Below are 22,588 nucleotides of genomic sequence, written 5' to 3' on the forward strand. Positions count from 1 at the left end.
GTGCCCTCAGAGCCTTCGGGTTCCACTTCCGGTTTCGTCGCGCTGCGCTGGCACACAGCCTGTGGGCAGCGGCGGCACCTTTGTGGGCTGCGGGGCGTGCGTGGACCCTTCTACAACCCTCTCGGCCTCGCCGCCCCGAGGAGGGCAGCGGGCGCCGGCGGCCCCGGTGCTGGCGCGCGTGCTGCTGGGTAACGGGCCTGCTCGGGAGGCCCCGGGCCGCTCCTGCTCGGCTTAACTGTGACCTCCGGGGCTCCCGACTCCCGGCCCGCGGGAGCCGCGGCCGAAGACATGGGACTCCCTCGGTGCACCCGTGGCGGCCACCGTGACGGGGGAAGCGGTGGTGTCTTCGAGGAAACCGGAAGCCCGTGGTGACCCCTGGCGACCCGGTTTGTTTTCAGTCGGTTTCCAAACACTGGGGAAGCGAAACCCGGTGGCCTTGGGGGCGGCCCTTCGTAGCCAGGGTTCAGGGTGAGTGGATCGCTCGCTCGCGCTCGCCAGGAGGGTGCAGACAGCCGGGACCGGCCTAGTGGCTGTCGCCTGGCCAGACACACGTCGTCTTCCGTCCCCGGCGTCCCTCTGCGGTACGGAGCGGCCCACTGTAGCATCCCTCGCCCTTGCCATCCCCACCGCCCCGGTACCCCAGGCTCTTCCTTCGCCGTCACTGTCCGTGGATTGCTCAATTTCTGTCGGTGCTCTGACTGACTGGGAATGCTTTCAGTTTTATTTCCTGCACTGAGGTGGCATTTCTATCGGGAAGGGAAAGAGGGACGTGGGTAGTGTCGATGGCGTCTGGGCAGTGACCGTCAGTCTAACTTGTGTTTCAGTCCCGTTTTTCGGCTGTGTTGGAAGGTAGGCTAACACTCTAGTCCTCCTCACGAGGAATTCAGTACTCAAAAGTGAGATAAAATACTCATGGAAGCTACTAGAAATCAGAGCATAAAATTGCTCAGAACAAAATAATGTAATGATCAAAAACATTGACGTATTGGGGTTGAACTTGACCTCTACTCTTTAAATGCAGAAGACAACCCCCCCCCCGTTTGAATTTTAAATTGGATTGAACAAAATCTTAAAACAGTTTAATTTCTAGTTCTTCAAAAACGTTCTTGTTACCCAGTCCGCGGTGATCACTCCATCTTCTCAAGTTGGGAATAGTTGGGATTATTCGCTGGATGGCTACAAAATACTGAATGCCCTAAGGTTTGTAAATAGTCGTCCTCATGCAAATGCAGGAGTTTAATATCTAAGATCCATCATGCTGTCATGGGAAACGGCAGTGGATTAGATCAAAAGCCTTGGGATGTAGGCATTGAATTTTCCATCTGTTCACTTAACACGAGTTAAAGGTTAAGCCTCTTACTCTTGGCTTCCCCCTTTTTTCTTTTGCTGAAGTACAGTGCTCACTTTCCAGATACAGTTTCCAAGAGCTCTGCTGGCTCTGAAGTTGGCAACCCGTTTGCATGTTTAATTACTTCACCTGTAAATTGAGACATGCTTACCCATCTGAGTGTTTTTACACTGATTTAAAGAATTCTTAAGAACTACCTCGTTCATTAAAAGATGAAGCACACATTGGGCATGGTGGTACATGCCTTAAACAATACCAGCACTAGGGAAACGGGCAGGCTGATTTCTGAGTTCCACATCAGCCACTGCTCCACAGTGAGAGCTCTTCAGGAAAAGATTAGCTGAAGCCCAGTGTCTAGAATATAACTACCTCTACCAGAAGTGCTTCATCAATGCTAACACAGACCATTGTTGTGCTTACTGAGTGAAATAATGCAATTAAAAAAAAAATCTCTGAATGGGACCAACATAACTTTAATGTCACTTACCTGAATTGAAGTTATGTTTCACTGTTAGAAAATAATTATTAATAATATTTAATGTAGGTGCTTGGTTGCATGAGATACATTATTTTAGAGAGTGAAAAGAAGGCTGTTCTTCATACTATGCTATACTTGAATCTTCAGATTCCTCAGCCATAGCCGGGCAGTGGTGGCACACACCTTTAATCCCAGCACGCAGGAGGCAGAGGTGGGCGGATCTCTGTGAGTTCAAGGCCAGCCTGGGCTACAGAGTGAGTTCCAGGAAAGGAGCAAAGCTACACAGAGAAACCCTGTCTCAAAAAAAAAAAAAAAAAAGGTTCCTCAGCCATAAAAACTGATCTCTGGACTAAGATTCCTTAGCCATAAAAACTGATCTCAGTGAGTCAGGATCATAAAAATGAAAATGACATTTTTCATATTACATATCTGATATTGCTTAAGCTTTTGGACACTTAATGAGTTACAAAGCATATGATTGATGAGGTACGTAGATTAAGTGTTGGCATCTTTTTAAAAGGGCACTTGAAAATCCCTTTTAAAGAAGCAGAAGCCATTCCTGCCCGTAATTATTTAAAGTGAGAAAAGGAGTATTATGTTATTTCTTGGTTCTTTGCCCACTGTCTAATTGACCTATATGAAGTGGGTTCTCAAATATCCTAACTTTTCAGAGATAGAAAGCCACTGGAAATTCTAAACGGTATTCACTTCAGAAGGTAATGCACAATAGGCCTTAATTCAAATCCCAGTTCGGTCACATGCCGCAGGTATGATTATAAACAAGTTTACTCACCTCTTTAAGGCTCGGTCTCCTTGACTGTGGTGTTGGCAGCTCTTTTCTTGCCAAGTTTAGTGTAGCTATATTTAACTTATCAGCCAGTTTCTGGCACAACTGTGAGTTTCTTTTTATCTGTTCAGGTTCCCGTTCTGTAGCTGGATTAAAAAGTTGCCTTCACAATATAATGAGGTGGTCTCTTCATGATATATCCAACTCTGCCATGTATAGGTATGAAAATTGAGGTCCCGAAAGCTGAAGTGACTAGTGATAGATGATAGACTAGAATTTGAGTTTCTGAATCTTATAGGCCATTGTCCATAGCGTTCGACCTTGGCCAGATTCTTACTGGGAAAAATTACAATCACAACATTCAGACTGTTTATAAAGAACCTAGATTTGGCCTGACCACTAGGTCCATCTCCCACCATCTGCCCAGCTCCCAGTGCAGGCAGGTAAGAGCTTCCCAATCCTCCCCAGGCCCAGACCACTCAACCCAAACTCCCCCATTCAACCTTCTTGAGGGCATGGGCAGATCTGAGCTTGTCTCAACCTTGGTCAGAGAAGTTTCCTTTTGCAGTGGCCAGCAGTCACTGGAGAGATGCACACTGGGTCAAAGTGATGAGAATAAGAGACTGAGTGCTCAGCCCTGCGTGGGACATCTATATTAATCTCAGCACCAACAAGGTGCAGAGAACAACATGGTAGAGAGGAGGAAAGAATGGAAGAACCGAAGAAAGGAGAGGAGGGCTGTGAAATGCTGCCTTTTAGATGCAATCATGATCTCCTAGCAACTGTTATCACCTTACAAGACATAATCCCAGTGTGGATGGGGGGACATAATCTTTAGGCTTTACCCCACACTCAGGTGGAGAGTGACAGGGAGAGACAGAATCCATTCTTACTAAGGATATGGCCAATGTTCCAGTGGATGGCCCACATGTATGCACATATGGACAACACAATTGCACTTGATGGGTTATCAAACAAAAAAAGGACATGAAGTGTGAGCATGTTGAGGGATATGGAGAGAATTAGAAGGGAAAATATGGGTAGATAGTATTTCATTGTATATGTGCATACGTGTGGGCCATCCACTGGAATGAAAGTGCAAAAAGCTCAGGTCTTTAAAAGTATTTCTTGCCTTTGTGAAGCAGTTTAGAGTATTTGGTTTTAGCTGATTTTTGAAGATACTCAAATTCAATAAATTCTATCCATTTAGGGTAAGATTGTTATTTAAATAAGATGAATAGTGTGGATACTGTTTTTACCTCCCCTAAAATTAGACTGCATTGCAGCATTTATATATATATAACTATATATGTAACATAATGTCATATATATTATATACATATATATAAAAGGTTCTTTTAGGTAAAATAGTAGTTTACAGTTTTTTTATTTAGCTAGGGATCCAGCTCAGGTCTTGATACATGCTTGGCAAATGTTCTACTGCTATACCATACTCCCAGTCTAATTTCACACCTTCATAGAACTTTATAGTAATGGATCTAAGTGCTTGATCTAGAATTATTTTTCATCCTTTACACTATAAAAGTGGTTATTAATATTTTCTGGGCCTTAACAACTTACCCACTAAGTCACACTGCCCCTGAACCTTGGATTAGAACCTAGGTAGCTGTGCTTATAGCAATTGCCCTATGTTGCCTTTAAGATTTTTCCAGTATTCACATTGCAAATAGACCTTTTCTTCCTGCTCATCGACCAAGTGACCTTACCCCTCTCTCATCTCCATAGCTGCCATGGACACACTAGTAGAAGATGACATCTGCATTCTGAATCATGAAAAAGCCCACAGAAGAGAGACAGCGACTCCACTCTCGGTGTACTCAGGAGAGGAATCTGTTGCTTCACATTTTGCTCTTGTCACCGCGTATGAAGACATCAAGAAGAGACTTAAAGATTCAGAGAAAGAAAACTCTCTCTTAAAGAAAAGAATAAGAGCTTTGGAAGAAAAGGTAGTTTTTGGTTTTGTTTTCGTTTTTGTTTTCCCTCGTTTGATTATGTTTGACATAAAAAAAATCCAAATATTTGATAATTTAACTATTTTCTAATCTGTCTTCCAAGACTAAGTAAGAGTTCCTAAATTCTTTACCATTAAACTATGTTGCATCAGCTATACCCTGTGCTCAGTGATATTGTAGAATAGGATTTAACAACTTGAAGGTTTTCTGGTCCAACATTTTTTTCTTTTTTTTTCAGATTGACTACTGTCATTGCTATGTATCGAGGCCAGTTTTTTCCCTTGTTTCCTTGTTTTTGTTTTGTTTTGGTGTGTGTGTGTGTTGCACATGCATGTGCACCTGTGTGTATTTGAAGGTTAGACGTCAACCTCAGGTGGTGGTCCTCAGGAACTGTTCACTTTCTGTTGGAGACAGGCTAGGTCTCCAACACTAGGTCACAGGGGTTACTAATTAGACTAGGCTGCCCGGCTAAGAAGCCTCGGGATCTCCTGGTCCCTGTCTCCCTATTACTGGGGTATAAGTACACATCACCACATCCGGGTTTGAACGTGAGGACTGAACTCAGGTCCTCATGCTTATGCAACAAGCAGTTTACCAAAAGAGCAGTTCGCCCAGCCCTGGTATATGTGTGTAATTAGAATTTCAAGTCTGTACAGGAGAATAACATACTAGTGATGAAACTGTCAAACCAGAACCTTCTTTGACAATGCTTCACTGTGTTTAGCAAGCTCTTTACCAGGACCGGACCCTTTACTTCTGCATTCTCTTGGATTTCCTCAGAAAGGAGGAATAACGCTTTAAGCTGACAATGACATGTGCTTTTCCATGCTGAATGTTACATTTCTGAATATTATATGAGATAGCTAAAATGCAATCTAAATCATCAGACTTAACTTGATTTTATATGTTGGAATTTTTCTTGGTTGCCCATTTATTTATGGCATTTTAAGGTTTTCATTAGTTTATATTTCATATTTCTTCAAATCAGATTTGTATTTGTATCTTACAAAAATGAGAGTTTCTACAAATGGTAAAAGAAATGAGTTAAGAAATTTCTCGATTTAAAAACTTGAGGATGGGTTTTGCTAGAATTTTTTTTTTTTAGGAATTTTTTTATTCATTTTACATACCAATCACAGATTCCCCCTCCTTTCCCTCCTCCCGCCCCTCCGCCCTTTCTCCCCCAACCCACCCCCCATTCCCATTCAATAGAGGCAGGTCCAGGTCACTCCCCCTGCATCAAGGCTGTGCAAGGTAGAATTTAATTTGTTGGGATGGTAAAACTAAGAGGTCATTCATTAGTATTATAATAATTTCTTCTCATTAATTTTAACTTAGTAATTAAGTATATTTGTCATATATTGAGAAATTACTGAAGGTAACTTTACAACTCATAGTTAAGCTTTTAAAATTCAATAGAATCATGGAATTTAGTACGTAATTAACATACAAAATCTGTACATTGTGATCATCAATCCTATTAATTTCATTTGCTGGAATAATGCAGGGTTTAATGAAGTGGTATGTCTAGTCCTTAAGAAGCTGACTGATTTGATCCTTTTCTGATGATAGAAATTAGATACTGTAGACTTGGAAAATACCCAGACACTTCCAAGACAATGTACTGTATTATAGTATGATGATTAAGTTTATTATAAAGCAAATAGTACAAAGCACAGATTACTGATAAGCAAAAAACATGTGTTGGTTTTTTGTTTGTTTCTTTTCTGTACTATTTGTCTTGTTGATGAAGATTGTGTGGGAGTGAAATATTCATGTAATTATAGGTAAAGGTAGGCTTTCTCCTTACATTGCAGTAATTAGAGTAGAAGAAGGTAGAGCCACCAGAAGATGGTCTTAGTTGGTTCTGCAGAATACCCACTGAAGATTTCTCCCCCTAATTTCATACTATTAGCTTGTTGGAGCTCGAGTAGATGAAGAAACAAGTTCTGTGGGACGAGAACAAGTGAATAAGGCCTATCATGCATATCGAGAGGTTTGCATTGATAGAGACAATTTGAAGAACAAATTGGAGAAAATAGTAAGTTAATTTGAAAATAATACTTTATATTTTAATTATTTTGTCTTGCAAGAAGTTTAGAATTAAAGGGTTAAACATTTACATTTATTAATTAGACAAAATATACATGTTCGTGGCATATAGAAAATTTTAATAATTATATTTTCCAGTAATATCCAAAAATAAATACTTAGTATTTAATAATGTTAAGGACTTAAAGCCTTCTGAGAACCACTAACTTACTTGGAAAAAAGTCATGGCAAGGCTGATTTACTCCTTGTGGGTGTTCGGTTTGGTTTGGTTTCTATCCAGTGGGCAATGATGTCCCAAGAGAGAAACAAAAGGTTAGTGAGAATCAGGGTTTATCTTCCCATCTTGCTTTTAAAGTTAGAGTGAGGTTTATTCACCATTGACCTAAAAAGTAAGCTATGAGACAAAGCTAGAGAGTTTATTGACTGTAATTTGGATTTTCCCTACTTAACCAGAACAAAGACAACACTGAATCTTTGAAAGTATTGAATGAACAGCTACAGTCTAAAGAAGTAGAGCTTCTGCAGCTAAGAACAGAGGTGGAAACGCAGCAGGGTATGCCACTTACTTGTTATGAATGTTCTCATAGAATTCATCCATCTGTGCATTTGTGTGCTGTACTCATAATCAGTTTCCTATGTCTGTAGGATAAAGGCTTAATTTTTTCTGTTCTTTTTTCACACAATATCTTATTAACTTTTCTTTAGCTGAAAATTGTACTTTTCCCACAGAAGATGTGATGTTTTTATTCAAGGGTAGTATGTGATGGATAAAGTAGAAGAGGAAAGAGAGAAACCCCATCTTCCCCAAAGCTCTCACCCACTGCTATCTCCTGACTTGGCCTTCATACTGAACCTATTGCCCACAGTTAAACACATTGTCATGGAGTAGCTTCATTGTTTCTTAAATTTTTTTCTCCCTGAAAGTTGATGAAATGTATAGATGAGATACTGAAATGGAAATTTTGTCTGGGAGTTAGAGGTAATAGTCTTGTTCCCATCAACAGTCTCATGAGGCAACCAAAAGAACTGCCTGTTGAGAGGAGACTGTTTAGTAGAGAATTAATGTGCGATCTTTCCAGGTAAATGGTTGGGGCTTTTTGGAGATGGAGAAATAACAGACTAAGTCGAAAATAATGTAGGATCCAGCTGTATTAAGTTTCCATAGTCAGGTGTTTATGAGTAAAATTGTTTCGACATGCATTCTAGACCTGTCCATCAAATTGCAAACTTTGATGGAGTGCATGATGCTGAGCCTTAGTAGCCTTACATGTTTTGTACTGGTTATTTATTGACATTTTACCAGTGTCACCTAGGAACTGTAGTTGGTATAAAAAGCAAAGATAACTATTTTGTTGTCTATCCTTTTTCTAGTAATGAGGAATTTAAATCCACCTTCATCAAACTGGGAAGTGGAAAAGTTAAGCTATGACTTGAAGATCCATGGTTTGGAACAAGAGCTGGAACTAATGAGGAAAGAATGCAACGATCTCAAAATAGAGCTACAGAAAGCCAAACAGACGGTACTTCAAAGTCATTCAACTGAGAACTTCCTGTACTTTGGGCATCATATATATGTTTTGTCACTAAGTACTAAATCATAGGTCTATAATTATAACCATAGAATGTTCATTGCAACTAATATTTCATATACTCTATACATTCATTCTTACCCCAGAATATAGTTTTAAGACTTGATTTAAAATATATGTTGGATTATATATTAGTTACTTTTCTATTGTTGTGACAAGGCACCATTACCAAGGCAATTTATAAAAGAAAGCATTTAATTTGGGGGCTCAAGGTTCCAGAAGGTTCAAATCCATGATCATCATGTCCAGAAATATAGCAGTAGGCAGCAGGCAGGCAGGCAGGCAGGCAGGCAGCAGGCAGGCAGTAAGCAGGCAGTAGGCAGGCAGTAGGCAGCAGGCAGTAGGCAGGCAGGCAGGCAGACAGGCAGGCAGGCTGGTGCTGGAGCAATAGCTGAGGGTTTCCATTTGATTCACAAGCACAAGGCAGAGAGCCATCTGGGAATCCCATGGGCTTTTCAACCTCAAATGCCACCCCCACCTCACCCCCAGGAGCACACCTCCAACAAGGCCACATTTCCCATTCCTTCCCAAACAGTAATAACAGCCGACTTAGCATTGAAATATAAGAGACCCTGAGGGCCATTCTCATTCAAGCCACCACAGGTTATTTTAATTTTTTAAAAACTTCCTTTCCTTAGGGTTTCTCTCATTTTGAATGTGTCTGAAAATTTTAAAGAGAACTTAGTTTTAACTTTTCCATTTTATGGAAACTAACAATTTGGTTAGTTTAGACATAAGAGACAACATTATAGAATTCTTGGGTTGGTGGGGACCCAAACTTCCACTAACAAAGGAAGCCTTACATAGCCTGTTTATTGTCAGAAGACTCAGAAAACATTTGAGAATTCAAGAACATCAAACTGGGAAGTGGAAAAAAATGAATGTTTACATTTTATACATGAGAGTTTTTCACTGTAGAGTGAGAAACAGTGCCATGTGATCATGGAAATTTGGCTTATCATTGTGTTTTTATTAAATATGGAAATTAGGAATGTCTTTTAACTTTCAGGAAATTTATTTTCTGTGGGTATTAAATATCTCTGTTTTCCTAAATGTTAAGTTAGGGGTTGTATAAAGAGGTTAGCATAGCACCTGGACAGAGTATATTCAGTACATACATTAAAACAAACAGAAAAGTATTTAGAGTAATTCAGGAAGGCAGTGTCTGTGTGTGGGGGGGGGGGGGGGCGTCAAGTTGTGGTTCTTATTACTTATTCTGTTCCACTAGGTGGTGCTAGGGAATAAATATGCTTTTAGTTTATATCTATCATGCTAGCAGTTCATAGAAACAGTTTATTAGAAGTACAAGAAACTTTTAAAACCATGATGTTTTATGTACTTTTAAATCTGATTAGAATCTTCTTGGATATAGAAATCTAAGAATGATCTGAAGAAAGAAGTTTCTGTTCACACGAATAACTTGTATCTACTTGGCTGTGGTTTTTAAATGCTAACACATTATTTCATGTGACACATACTTTAGGGACCTTCTGGGGTGTGGTCATACTAGTAGCGCTCTGCTTTTGACTGTTAGCAGCAGACTTGGCTACTCGTGTTTGTTGTTAGGAAGATCAGCAGCATTTCAGAAGCAGCTCTGCTGGGGCTTTTCCAACCCCTTATCCTAGCCATCTACATTCACAACAGTTGATTCTGAGAATTCAGACAGCCAAAGTGGTACAAAAAGCAGTAGATCAAAATAAATACTAGTGTGGAGTCCTAGTGTTGGGCAATATATTAAAGGTTCCAGGAAGGCTATATTGCTGGGATATGGGGAACCTGAAGTGAATTCCCAGAGTGTGGTCTTCAGAACAGTGCAGCCTGCTTACTTGCTATGAGGAGTTTTTGCATGTTAGGGACAATCCTTTTGAGGATTTTAATTTTTGCTGGTTTGGATTCAACTTTTCTGCCATGTCAGTAAATGTAAAACTACTTTCTTATCCTAACCAGATTTATTTTGTATTGTCAGCTCTAAAGAGAAGGTTTCCAGTAACATATGTGTTTTAAGTATACACTGAGGAGCCTATTTTTTTAATTAATGATACAAACTAAAGGAGTTCTGAGGATAGTTTTACTTCCTCTGGATACCAGTAAAGAACAACCCCAAGCATGCCTCCAATGCAGGTAGTCAGACCTCCCTTATTAATTGCTCATTCTGTCTCTCCTCCATAGGCTGTCCACACTGCAGTTTGTCACAGGAAATTCAAGGGACCCAACTATTTTCAATCCTAGACTGTGATGCATCAAATGTGGGATGTGTGGAAAGTCCTAACAGATTTTCATTGTTACACTAAAACATAGCATTTAGGTGGTAGTTTTTGAGACAGAGCCTTACTCTGTATCCCAAGTTGGCCCAGAACTCACTCTGTGGCCCAGGCTGTCCACAAACTTATGGTACTCCTCCTCAGTCTCCCAAGTATTGAGATTATGAGAGTGAGCTACATGCCTGGTTTATAATTTATGTTATGTAAGTAATACTGAATAGTAAATTTTTTTATTTTTCAGCTTATACCAGCAGTTCCTGCTGATAAATTAATACCCGTGAGATTAATGCTTGTTATAGGCTCTTGATTGAAAATGCATTGTGAACAAGTATGACACAGAAGATCCTGAATATATTAGATTTATTTAAAAGAATCTTATATAGGTGTGGGGTTTTTTTTTTTTTTTTTTTTTTTTTTTGGTTGGTTGGTTGTTTCGTTTAGTTTTGTCATACCTACAATATAAATAATTAAAACTGTAAAGGGTGTGGGGACTTTCAGAAGCTCTTGCTAAGGCCAGACCTTGAAAGGGAGTGTGGGAAACATAATCCTGAGCTGATGACACAGTGCCAAACCCCAAATCAAACTCTCTGTTGTCAGTGAAGAAACAGATGAGAACAGGCCCAGTGGAGACAACTAGAAACCTCTACTCCATTTACTGAAAATGATGCTTTCTAATGTAACACAGTGTTTGTTAAAATAATACAGTGTATGTAACCAGTCAGTCGCTCCTCTTTGCCCACAGCAAGAAAAAGTAAAACCAGTGGGTCCATATGCATTTCATGAAAAATAAAACTCAATAGCATTTATCAAGTGAGAACACTATTCAAGCATAGTTCATGGTTTTGTTTTGCTTTTTTAAGATATAAATACATTTCCTGAAATTGGAATCAATTGCTTTTACAGTTTTTGAAAATAGACTAGAATATTTGGACACACAGGAAAGTTCTTGCCAGGTCAGTCATTTTATGAGGAATATATGCTGTCTTAAAATAGTAACTGGTTAAGAGCACTGACTGCTCTTCCAAAGGCCCTGGGTTCAATTCCCAGCACTACATGGTGGGTCACAACTGTCTGTAACTCCAGTTCCAGTGGACCCAACACCTTCACACAGGCATACATGCAGGCAAAACACCCAAGCACATAAGATAAAAGTAAATAAATTTGGAGCAGGAGAGATGGTTCGATGGTTAAAACAGTAACTTGTCTCAATTTTTTGCTGTTTTATTTGTACAGAAATAAGAAATACCAAAGAAACTCCCATTTTCCATAGAATTCATGCAGATATACCTTAAACAGTAATGTGATGGCTATGTTACACTTCTGATATGTTCAAAAGTTATGTTTATAGGATTCCAAACTCACGAAAACATGTTTTAAAGAAAATGAAAGCATGAACACTCCAATAACTGAAAGTGATTTAGCCATTTTGGAGATAGGTGGCAGTATTTCATTAAAATTGAGTCTGAAATCTAGTCTTACACTTTATACAATTATATTCTGTGTATGTTAAAACATCTGTGATGATGAAAAAACTGAGAAAATGGAACTAATTCCTTTGTTTTCTTTGTTAAACACATGACAGGGGCCATCTCAGGAAGACATTCTGCAGGACAGAGATCTCACCAGACCAAGCTTGCCGAGAGAGGAGCATGTCCCACACCAGGGCCTTCTCCACAGGTCTCCCGTGTGCTTTCTACCTTTAAGATGTGGTTTAACTTGAAGAGCAGCAAATACTCTGGTGCTGGCTCTAATCTCTGGTCATAATATGTTCATAAAAATGATTTCATAGTTACTTACCAGTATGCTTGACCTGATCTGCTGTGCTATACCTATCAAAAATATTTGAAAGACATTTGTTTTAGAGAAATTACAGTTGTCAAAGTACACATCTTTTAATTCTGTAACAAATACCATACTTTAATTCCCTTTAAGGCAGTGGTTCTGAACTTTCCTAAGGCTGCGACCCTTTAATACAGTTCCTTGATTGTAGTGACCCCCCAACCATGAAATTATTTTGCTGCTACTTCATAACTGATTTTGCTACTGTTATGAATCGTAATGTAAATAGCTGATATGTCAGGACTCCAAGGTTGAAAACCGCTGCTTTAAGGGAATGTAGTAAATTTTCAAAGGCTAAAGAAAATTATATATATATATAATATATATTACATATGTATGTCTGAAGTAGAATCAAAGATGAGTAGTTTTTGGTTGTTTTTTGTTTTTGTTTTTTTGTTTTTGGTTTTGTTTTTTTTCCATGAGCAGTGTTCATTTCATTTACAAAAAGGTTGAGAAATAGTGTTGGTCAAGAGAACAGGACTTCACAGTATTCTCTAAACAGGACATATAATGCTTTCTTAGGATGCAGACAAATGAGTTCCAGAATGCCAAAGATAAAGGGGTGAAAGTTTGTACTCAGACTAAGCATATTTGTGTGGGTCATCAACCATTTTATAGTACTTTGTGTGGATATACTAACAATGCCTGTAAGAAAAACTAAAAGGGCAGTGTGGTAGAGTAGACAAGTAAGACAGCTTTGAAAAAGCAACCTTGTGGAGTAGAGTTGACTCCTGAACCTGCCTCTTCATGTGTAATTTCCCATCGTCCTGGGTTACTGTTGCTGTGATGAAACACCATGACCAAAGGAACTTGGGGAGGAGAGGGCTTATTTGGCTTATACTTCCACATCACTGTTCATCATCAAAGAAGTCAGGACAGTACTTCAAACAGGGCAGAATCCTGGAGGCAGGAGCTGATGCAGAGACCATAAAAGAGGCTGCTTACTGGCTTGCCCCATGGCTTGCCTAGCCTACTTTCTTACAGAACCCAGGACTACCTGCCCAGAGGTAGCCACAACCCACAATGGATTGGACCCTCTCACACCAATCACTAATTAAGAAAATGCCTTTCAACCCGACCCTATGGAGGCATTGTTTTCAGCTGAGGCTCCCTCCTCTCCAATGACTCTAACTTGTTGTCAAGTTAACATAAAACTAGCCCCATACAGCCATTTTGCCAGGATGGTATGAGAATATGGCTAAGTGCCTAGCACATAATGAATGCTTAGCCATCATTATTCTGTGTTGTTTTTCAGGGCTCTCAAGTAGAGTGATTATCATTTTAGTACTCAAACTGCTATATAAGTTCTTTAAAGACAACCATATACATGAAAATTTTTTTTATGTCATTTAAAGCAAGTTAGCTTTACACCCCCATTTAAGAAAGTAGGGCAAAATGGTAGGCAATCCATGCGTAGCCTCAAAAACACTTAAATAAAACACCCAGTACTGCCTGGACTGCCTGGAACCCTATTAAGAACTTGAGAGATAACTTGCTTTTCTTATTTAATGGCTTCAACATTTATTCACACACATAATTACCAATCATTTTCACATACTTTAAAGACTCTTAAGACTGAGTTGTTATCCACAAGAGGAAGAGTTGTAAATAGTAATAACCTTCAATATTGGGGTGGTGGTATGGACATGTGCTACAGAGCCTGTGTGGGGTCAGAGATAACAGTACAGTTCTCAGCTTCACTCTCACCTTGGTTCCAGGAGGTAAACTCAGGTCACTTGCCAACCCATAGTCTTAGGGTTTTAAAATGTATCTTTTTATATGTGCAAGTGTGTTGTGTGAGCCTGTATAAATTTATGGCGATTATGGGTGTGCAGGAGCCAGAGGGAAGGCATTGGGTCCCTGGAACTGGAGTTACAGGTAGTTGGATGCTAGGAACTGAATCCTGGTCCTCTGCAAGAACAGTAAGCACTCTTGAACTACTGAGCCATTTCTTAGGTATTTCTCGTGCACAATCTTATGCATCTTTTTAATCTGTAATTTTAGTGTAGGTGACACTAAAAGCAGAGGACACAAAGGTAATTTTGGTGCTCTAGTTTCACCTTGTCCAAATTTTTAAATAATCTTCATTAAATTGAATTTTTAAAATGTTCTTTAGCTATTGATACTAATACCTTTATAATCTTTTACTTGACATGTATTTGGTGTTTGAGTACCCAAGTGTCATCATGAATATTTCTTTTTTTAAGTCAGGTACAGATTCACCGTATTATAACAATAATAAATTATTTCCAAACTGTATTATTCATGATTGTGTGCCTGAATTAGCACATGTACAGTACTTAACCTGCTGCTTTATGATGAGTGACTCTTTGAGAAACATCCAATGCCCAGAATTGGACATGGAACCAGCAATTTTCTTCACATTGTAGAGACTTCATTATGAAACAGTCATTGTAAAAGGCATCTCCAGTGGTTACTGTTTCTGAAGTAGAGCTGGTTAAATACACCAGAGGTTAACCAAAGATACTTAAAATACTAGATTTTTCAAAGCAGTATAGTTTGTTGTACTGTTTATAATACAAGAATAGCAGTCCAAGTAGGATAGAAATACTCCATCAAAGAGGTAAAAATTTACCTCACATAATTTAACCTAATTGTTTTTAAATATCTATTGCTTCTGTAATTAGATACTAGATTCAGATTTCAAGGTTATTCCTCTTAAGTTTAAGTTGTGTATTAGATAGAAAAAAATTGAAGCATGTTTGTTGAGTTTTATTTCCATACCATTTACATTCTTGAACCTGTAATAGTGGTGGTTCTAATATTAAGAAGTCAGTTCTTATATTGACTAATTCATGATTACTGTGCAGTAAAGCAAGAGTATGTGCTGAAGATTTCAGTTCATTTAGTTGGCAATTAAGAACCTAAAGAAAATCATGAGCCTAAGAGGATTTAATGGAAAATAAAAGCTTTTAAAATTAGATCTAAAACAGTTTCAGATTCGGAGGTAAAATCCTTTTAATTATAAAACTATGGAAAGGCATTTTGAAGTTTTGTTTCCTATAATCTGCTTCTCTAGCTGCTGCTTAGTTATGAGGAAATCATGTGACTCCTCATGTCTTGTGCTGTCATGTCACATTGGTTTAGAACCAACAGTATGAGACAGCCCAGTCAGACATAAAGAATGTAATACATGAAACCTCAATTTTGTCTTAATGTGGTCTTGGGTATCTACTCATCACTTCATTTCACAGTGTCAAAACAATCCAAAGATAAAGACGAATTCAAAGACCATACATGAATGAATGCAATTTTATTCTTGATCAGATTGACAAAGGAAGAACATAGTCCTTACTAGTTACTAATTATATTAACAGTACTGCACATTATTGGCTAAAATAAATCCTTGGTTCTAAGAGACAGTAAGAAACTCACTGGTTAGAGTGTTTATTATAATCTGTTTGTTATAGTAGTTATTGCTTGAAATTGAGGCAGTGTTATTTCTAGGTGTTTTTCACTTACATTCCAATTAATTATTTTTTAGTTTCATTTATATTCTCATAAAACAATATAAATATAAGCCTGCTTATTTGTATTGTTATTCCCCTTTAGGCATAAAAAGGACCAGTGCAGTATAACTTGTTTTTAAAATTCCATTGCAGTGATAATATGCAGCATGCATACTGGGAACTGAAGAGGGAGATGTCTAACTTGCATCTGGTGACGCAAGTGCAAGCAGAACTACTAAGAAAACTGAAAACCTCAGCTGCCATCAAGAAAGGCAAGTCACTGCTGGCTGGAAGTGCTGAGTCCAGCCAGACTGCCTGAAGAGCAGCTAGCTACTTTATCTTATCAAAACCTCATCCTGTGACTTCGATACGCAGTCTCTACTGCACACCCATTCCCTGCTTTGGCCTCAGCCTCTAGCTGGTCAGCTTCACACATAAAAGTGTTGCTGGTATTTTTTCTTCAGTACTATATTCTTTTCCCCTTGTGGCTTTTCTCAGCCAAGTGTTGCTTATATGTGTAAGGCCAAGGTGTTAGGTTTGCTCTAGTTGGCTTTTTACCACAACTATCTATATTTAAAAAGAACTCCAGACCCAAGTTTCATTTCAGTACTATCAAGTATACCAGAGACCTAGCTTTTTATTTTCAAAACAACTCCGATTCATTTAGTTCTTGACATCTTTTTATAGGCTTTCCTTTCCATACAAGATGTCTGATTTGAAGGCAGACTCAACCAAAATTTTTCATTGCTTTCTTTTTATATCCAGTATTTGACTAAAGCTTTTGGGTATTATGTTAGCTAGTAGCGTGTCCTTTTGCCAGCGCTGTTTTTGTATCTTAGAAAACAATGAGTGTGTTTGCACCTCACATTGCGTAATAGGTTTACATCTGAAACGTACAGTATGCATTTAATCTTAAATTTGACTTTCCAAAGGAATGTGATGTCACTTTGAAAAGTGACCAGCTTTTAAAATTGTTATTTGCACCTCTGATTGTCCTAAAGAAGAACAAGAAAATTGTTTTATAAATATTCTCAAGAGTATTTGTAAGGGAAAATATTTCACACTAGGGAAAAAAAATGCACACACAATTTAAAGTTTCTTTTGCTTTCTACAGTGTTGGGTACTTAAGAATCAGGCAAATTAATGTGGTGTTAAGCAAACACAGCTCAATTTATGGTTCACCTTGCCCTTGTTTTTCAGTAGTTAAGATTACTTATGAAGATCCATAGGTGGATGGCAGAAATAAGACTTCTCCTTAAACTGACTCAGCTATTGTGGAGCAAGCTGTTAGTACAACTGCTCACACAAATAGTGCGTTCCAAAGCATAGTAAAGAAGAGCTCTTTCCATCCTGTCTTCTATTGTTGGGGATACAGAGTTGTATTATTACTTATGAATGTCTGGCCTTAGCTTGGCTTAGTTTCTTGCCAGATTTCCTTAACTTATTCCAACTACCTTTTACCTCAGGGCTTTTCCTTTTCTCTAACTTCTGTAAATCTTACCCTTATTCCATGGCTTGCTGTATACCTGGGTGGGTTGCCCCTGGAGTCATCATCCTCCTCTGGCTGCTAGATCTTCGATCCCTCCAGAAGTTTTCTCTCTCTATATTGTCTGCCTGCCAGTCCCTTCTATCCTTTCTCCTGCCTTGCTATTCTTTATTAGAAAAGAACTTTATTAGTTTTTTTTTTTTTTGGTTTTTCAAGACAGGGTTTCTCTGTGTAGCTTTGCGCCGTTCCTGGAACTCACTTGGTAGTCCAGGCTGGCCTCGAACTCACAGAGATCCGCCTGGCTCTGCCTCCCGAGTGCTGGGATTAAAGGCGTGCGCCACCACCGCCCGGCGAACTTTATTAGTTTTTTATTCTTTATACAGGCACAGTAACACAGCTTCACAGAGTTAAACAAATGCAACATGAACAAAAGTAACACACTTTAAAATAGTCTACTACAGTCTTCCTTAATTGGCTGAGAACACATACTTTTGATGCCTTTACACTATCAGTTTCTAGAACATTTCCTTGGACAAAGTTAAGTCTAAGGGACCAGTAGTCACTTGGCTGAGAACACATACTTTTGATGCCTTTGCACGATCAGTTTCTAGAACATTTCCTTGGACAAAGTTAAGTCTAAGGGACCAGTAGTCACCAGTCCCTACAGCTGTTTTCAGTAGAAGGGGTTATGGCTCACTTACTCTTGACCTGCCCATCACTGTTGTCCAGAAGAATTAATTACTTTCAGTTTTTTCACTCTATTTACCCTTCCTACCCAAATGTTTCAATTTGTTTCTTCTACAATTACATGAGTGGGCTCAGCAAGTGGAAGGGCTCACCTACAAGCTTGAGGACCTGTGTTCATCTGGAACTCATAGTGGAAGCAAAGAACCAACTCCGGAAAGTTGTCCTCTGACCTTTATGCTCATGTGCATTCTCATGCTCACAAACATACACACGTAAAAATAAAATATTAGGTTGCATAGAACCAAGCCTTCAATACACATGGTCATCCTTAGGTTGAGAAAAAAATGTAGCTTTCACCTGTGGCAAGACTGAATGAGAATAAAAGATGCTACTGTTGTCCGTACGCTGGCTGTAGCTGAATAATAACCTCATAGCAGTCTTTTCTAAGCCACTGTATGTATGAAAGACCTTCTAATTTCCTTTTTAAATTGACCAAAGCAGAATTATGTTTACCATTAAATTTATTATAAGAAATTGAACTTACAGCTTCTATTTCAACTACTTTATCCATAAAAGCCTTCGAATATATGTTAAAATTTCATTTGACTCTTAAGAATTCAAAGTATATTTATAAAAATAAGTTACTTTTGGACCCTCTCCCGTAGGGAAGTTTGAATAAGCAAAGGAATATATTTAAAACCTACTAATTTCTTAATGACTTTCTCAGTCTCCACTAACACCAATATGATCTAAAACCTGCTCACTAGCCACATTAAAGGCCAAGAGCTTTACTTGCCTTTGCCTTGTAAAGAGATGACACTTTTTACACCATGTAGACTCTTTATCAGCAGGAGGACACAGCAGGAAGGGATTCCTACATCCATTTTACAGATGAAGCAGTTGAGTGAATGACCTTGAGTCAGTGTCAGTAAGTATGTGATCTATCAGAATTCAAATGTTAAGTATCTCCAAATCAGTTTCCCAATGATCATAGTAAATTAGAAATGTTCATTTTAGTGTCAGTTGTAAAATTGGTATGTGATATGTTTACAATCACAAATGCTAGAAAACTGACACTCAGCCTATGCTTTCTTTTTAGCCTGCACCCCAGCAGGATGTGTTGAAGACCTTGGGAGAGACAGCGCGAAATTGCACTTGACAAATTTCACTGCAACATACAAAAGACATCCCCCTTTGTCACCAAATGGCAAAGCTTGTTATGCTCCATCCTCCCCTTTAGCGGGAGATATAAAGGTTTTATCAGACAAAGCTGTTCTTCAGTCATGGACAGATAACGAGAGACTGATTCCTAATGATGGGATGGACTTTCAGGAGCACAACTCTTACGGCAGAAATTCTCTGGAAGATAATTCCTGGGTGTTCCCAAGTCCTCCTAAATCAAGTGAGACAGCATTTGGTGAAAATAAAAGCAAGACCTTCCCTTTAGCCAACTTGCCACCACTGCATTACCTGGATCAACATAATCAGAACTGCCTTTACAAAAGTTAATTGGATGGGACTCTTGATTTGAACAGGAGGAGGACAGTAACTTTCGCTGGTTATCCCAAGAGATTATTCAGACTGGAAGTGGACTTTGATTACAATCTTGCAGAGTTCGCCAGTATGTACATTTGTACATTCTATACAACATTATGTAGTTGGATTTCTAGTATGAGAACCTCCAGCTGTACCTTTGGTAACAATTAAAGGATTTTGCTTCTTGGATTAAGAATGGAAATGGAAATTTTAGACATGGTTTTATAAAGTATGTCACCTGCCTAAATACCTATTCACTAAATAAAAAGCAGTCTTTAATACAAAAGAAAAACCATGTCTACTGGTTCAGATTATGTTGAGAAACAAATGGGCAGTGTGACTAGATTGTGCTTCTGTGACTTCCTGATGCATAAAGATTTGAAATATAATGGAATAAAAGTAGGTTATTACATCTCTATGCTATTGTCTTTTAAGATTTAAAATCATTTTTAAGTAAAATGTGTATACAATTTTAAAATGCAATTTGAATTCTAAGACTTGAACTAACAACCATTGAAGCCAACTTTCCCCAGTATATTCAAATCCTAAATAGTTAAAAATGATATGGTATGTGAATAAACTATATAAACTTAGACATGTAGTTGAAAGTGGAAAGAGCATCTCACAGGGCAGTCTCTTCAGTGATTCATAACGAGCTCCACTTGTGTCGGTGTGTCGTCATTTTCAGCAGGACAGCTGTGTTTTACACAGAGCAGCTTGTACACTGTTGGACTATGACATCTGAGGAAGTGATTTTTAATTAACTGCATCTAGAACTAAATTTTGTGCTGTCTAATTATGAAATGTCTCCAAATTCATTCTAATTGCCTAGTCACTTGTAAATAAGTAAAGAATAACAAAGATGGCTTCATGTGGACATTCATCTCAATTCCTTCAGGATTGAAGCATTAAGAGTATTAGTAATCATGTATTACCTGTTTGATGTAAGACTTTATCCTTTTCTAAATAGTATTTCATATATCCTGAATTTAAAGGATCTCAGATCTCGTGTGTATGAGTATCATACATTGCCCAACAGTGTTCACTCTTCACCAGTTATTTTTGTATTGGTATTATCTCCCTCACTTATTCATGCCTGTCCATGATTAATGGAATTGATGTCAGATGCTGGAATGTGTTCTGACCAATGAATACAGCTGACTCAAGGGAGTACAGGCTCCTGTCAAGTAATATAACAAGACCCAATATGCATAAAACAAATAGGAGACTCCAGGCTTTACCTGAAGGAACTAACTACCTGTGTAATAAGAAAGCAGACTCATTTCTCATGTGGCTGCGGAGGCTGTCCATCATCTCATGTCTAACGTAGCTTACTGGTTTGCCTTTTTTTAAACCAAGATTAGAAGTTTTCCTTTGTAAAGAGAGTCTTATGTTTTGAACAATGCCAAGAAATTGTTTTAATTAAAATTATTTTTGTTTTTAAAATGGAATTGGATGTGAAATACTGTCCTTGCCTATGTATATTTCCAAAATCTAGTATTTTTATTTCTCAAACATATTGCCTCTCCCCAGTAGTAACAGTTATCAAAAAGGAATGCTAGAACAGTTTGATTGATGTTCTTAACAGTTAAAGTGTTAATGACCTGTGTAAGACTCCATAGCTAGAAAAGATGAACCCCAAGATATTTTTACCTTGTCAGAAAATGTTTAAGTATACACTCAGTCAACCCTGTGGTTGAAGAGGTGGCATCTGTATTTTGCGATTCATGAAAATTGACATTTTTGTTGGCCCTTTTCATATTAGCTAACGCTCCAAAGAGCTTCCCTTAACATTTTCTGTAATAGCTGGATTTCTTTTGGTGAGGAGATCAGTTAAGCACACCTGTAACTCAGTAATACAATGAACAGCCACCTGTTCCTTCCTCTTGATCCCTTATTAGCCTGAGAAAACGCTTACATATCTAAAGATTTTTGTATTGACTTGAGGCCAAAATAAAACTGAATGCATATGTAGGTCAAGAATAAACCTGCCCTATGAGCATGCAACAGTTGAAACTCAGTATACCAAAGATACATCTGCAGCAGGTCCAAGAGGTAATGTGAACAGTTTGTTTGTCTAGTACCTATGGCTTTGTGACACACAACAAAACTTTTGTCACTACTTCACTTGCTTCTTACAGTAACTGCTCTATACCTCTGAATCACTGAAAACAAGAAGTGTAGTCGTGTACATTACAAAATGCACCAATGCCACAGGCCTGCACAGGAGCAACAGGGTGCCTGACTCTTACCAGGCTGCAGTCTCTAGACTTATGTGTTCAGTTGCTCTGTTTTGGCCTCTGGCCACCTTTTGTTGATCTGTGGTCTGAGAGAATGGATTCTTTGAGTTTCAAACAAAGTAAAATAGTTCTTTGGTGAGTGCTGTGTGAAAATTAACATGCATTCATAGCTCATTTCATTTGAATGAGAAAAACTGTTTTCATGGGATTGGAGCAAAAGCTAACTCTTAGCTTCCTGTTTAAGAAATAGCTTAAAAAGGGGGTGGGGGGGGCAGGCTAGGCCCAAATTAACACACTGGAGCAAAAACCACAGTTCCTCCTGAGTCCCCAATGTTACAAAACAGAAGTTCACACTTAACATGACAACATCTTAAAATCAAAGATTATACAAAGCTGAAAAGATCAAGAAACATAGTACAGAAACTTTGCCATCAAAGGTTTCAGAAAATTAATTCACCCAACCTCATCTATGTTTTCAAATAAGCCCATGTCAAGCCTGAAGCCCTGCCTACATGCCCCATATTCTGACAAAGCTGGGTAAGTTGTAAGTCACTGAAACTGATGTCCACAGTAGCACAGTAAGTGCTGGAGTGAAGAAGAGCTCTGGCTCACAGCTGTGGTGCTGTGTATGAGAGGGTTGAAGGCTGTTGGTTCCTTTGCTTTAGTACTCTGGTCCTGCACTAGCCATCAGCCTGCATAATCAGAAGAAGGTAATACACATGGAATTCTAAGACCACTAGCACTGACTGCAGTTACAGTTGTGGAAGGACTTGGTTTAAAAAAAATTTTCTTTTCAGGAAAACATTCCATTTATAGTTTTCCTCCTATCCCATATTTAATAA

At 38.6% G+C, this 22,588-nt stretch overlaps 1 protein-coding gene across 5 annotated transcripts; it reads left to right on the forward strand.

Annotated features, from left to right (window-relative positions):
- The first annotated feature begins 39 nt into the window (after positions 1–39).
- Azi2 (5-azacytidine induced 2) lies at positions 40–20,957 on the forward strand. 5 transcript variants are annotated; one of them, XM_052723643.1, is made up of 8 exons: positions 49–468; positions 4,360–4,580; positions 6,502–6,627; positions 7,092–7,191; positions 8,010–8,158; positions 12,071–12,165; positions 15,951–16,069; positions 19,070–20,957. In XM_052723643.1, the coding sequence occupies exons 2-8, from the start codon at positions 4,365–4,367 to the stop codon at positions 19,477–19,479; spliced, it is 1,215 nt and encodes a 404-aa protein (XP_052579603.1). In that variant the 5' UTR covers positions 49–468; positions 4,360–4,364; the 3' UTR covers positions 19,480–20,957. The 5 variants fall into 5 exon arrangements, with proteins under 5 accessions (XP_052579627.1, XP_052579624.1, XP_052579603.1 ...); XM_052723648.1 differs by having other exon boundaries at positions 49–386; XM_052723656.1 differs by lacking the exon at positions 49–468 and adding an exon at positions 473–581.
- The last annotated feature ends 1,631 nt before the right edge of the window (positions 20,958–22,588 follow it).

This window comes from Peromyscus californicus, unplaced genomic scaffold (assembly GCF_007827085.1).
Source record: "Peromyscus californicus insignis strain IS unplaced genomic scaffold, ASM782708v3 Scaffold_11__1_contigs__length_118956290, whole genome shotgun sequence".
Lineage (NCBI taxonomy): Eukaryota > Metazoa > Chordata > Mammalia > Rodentia > Cricetidae > Peromyscus > Peromyscus californicus.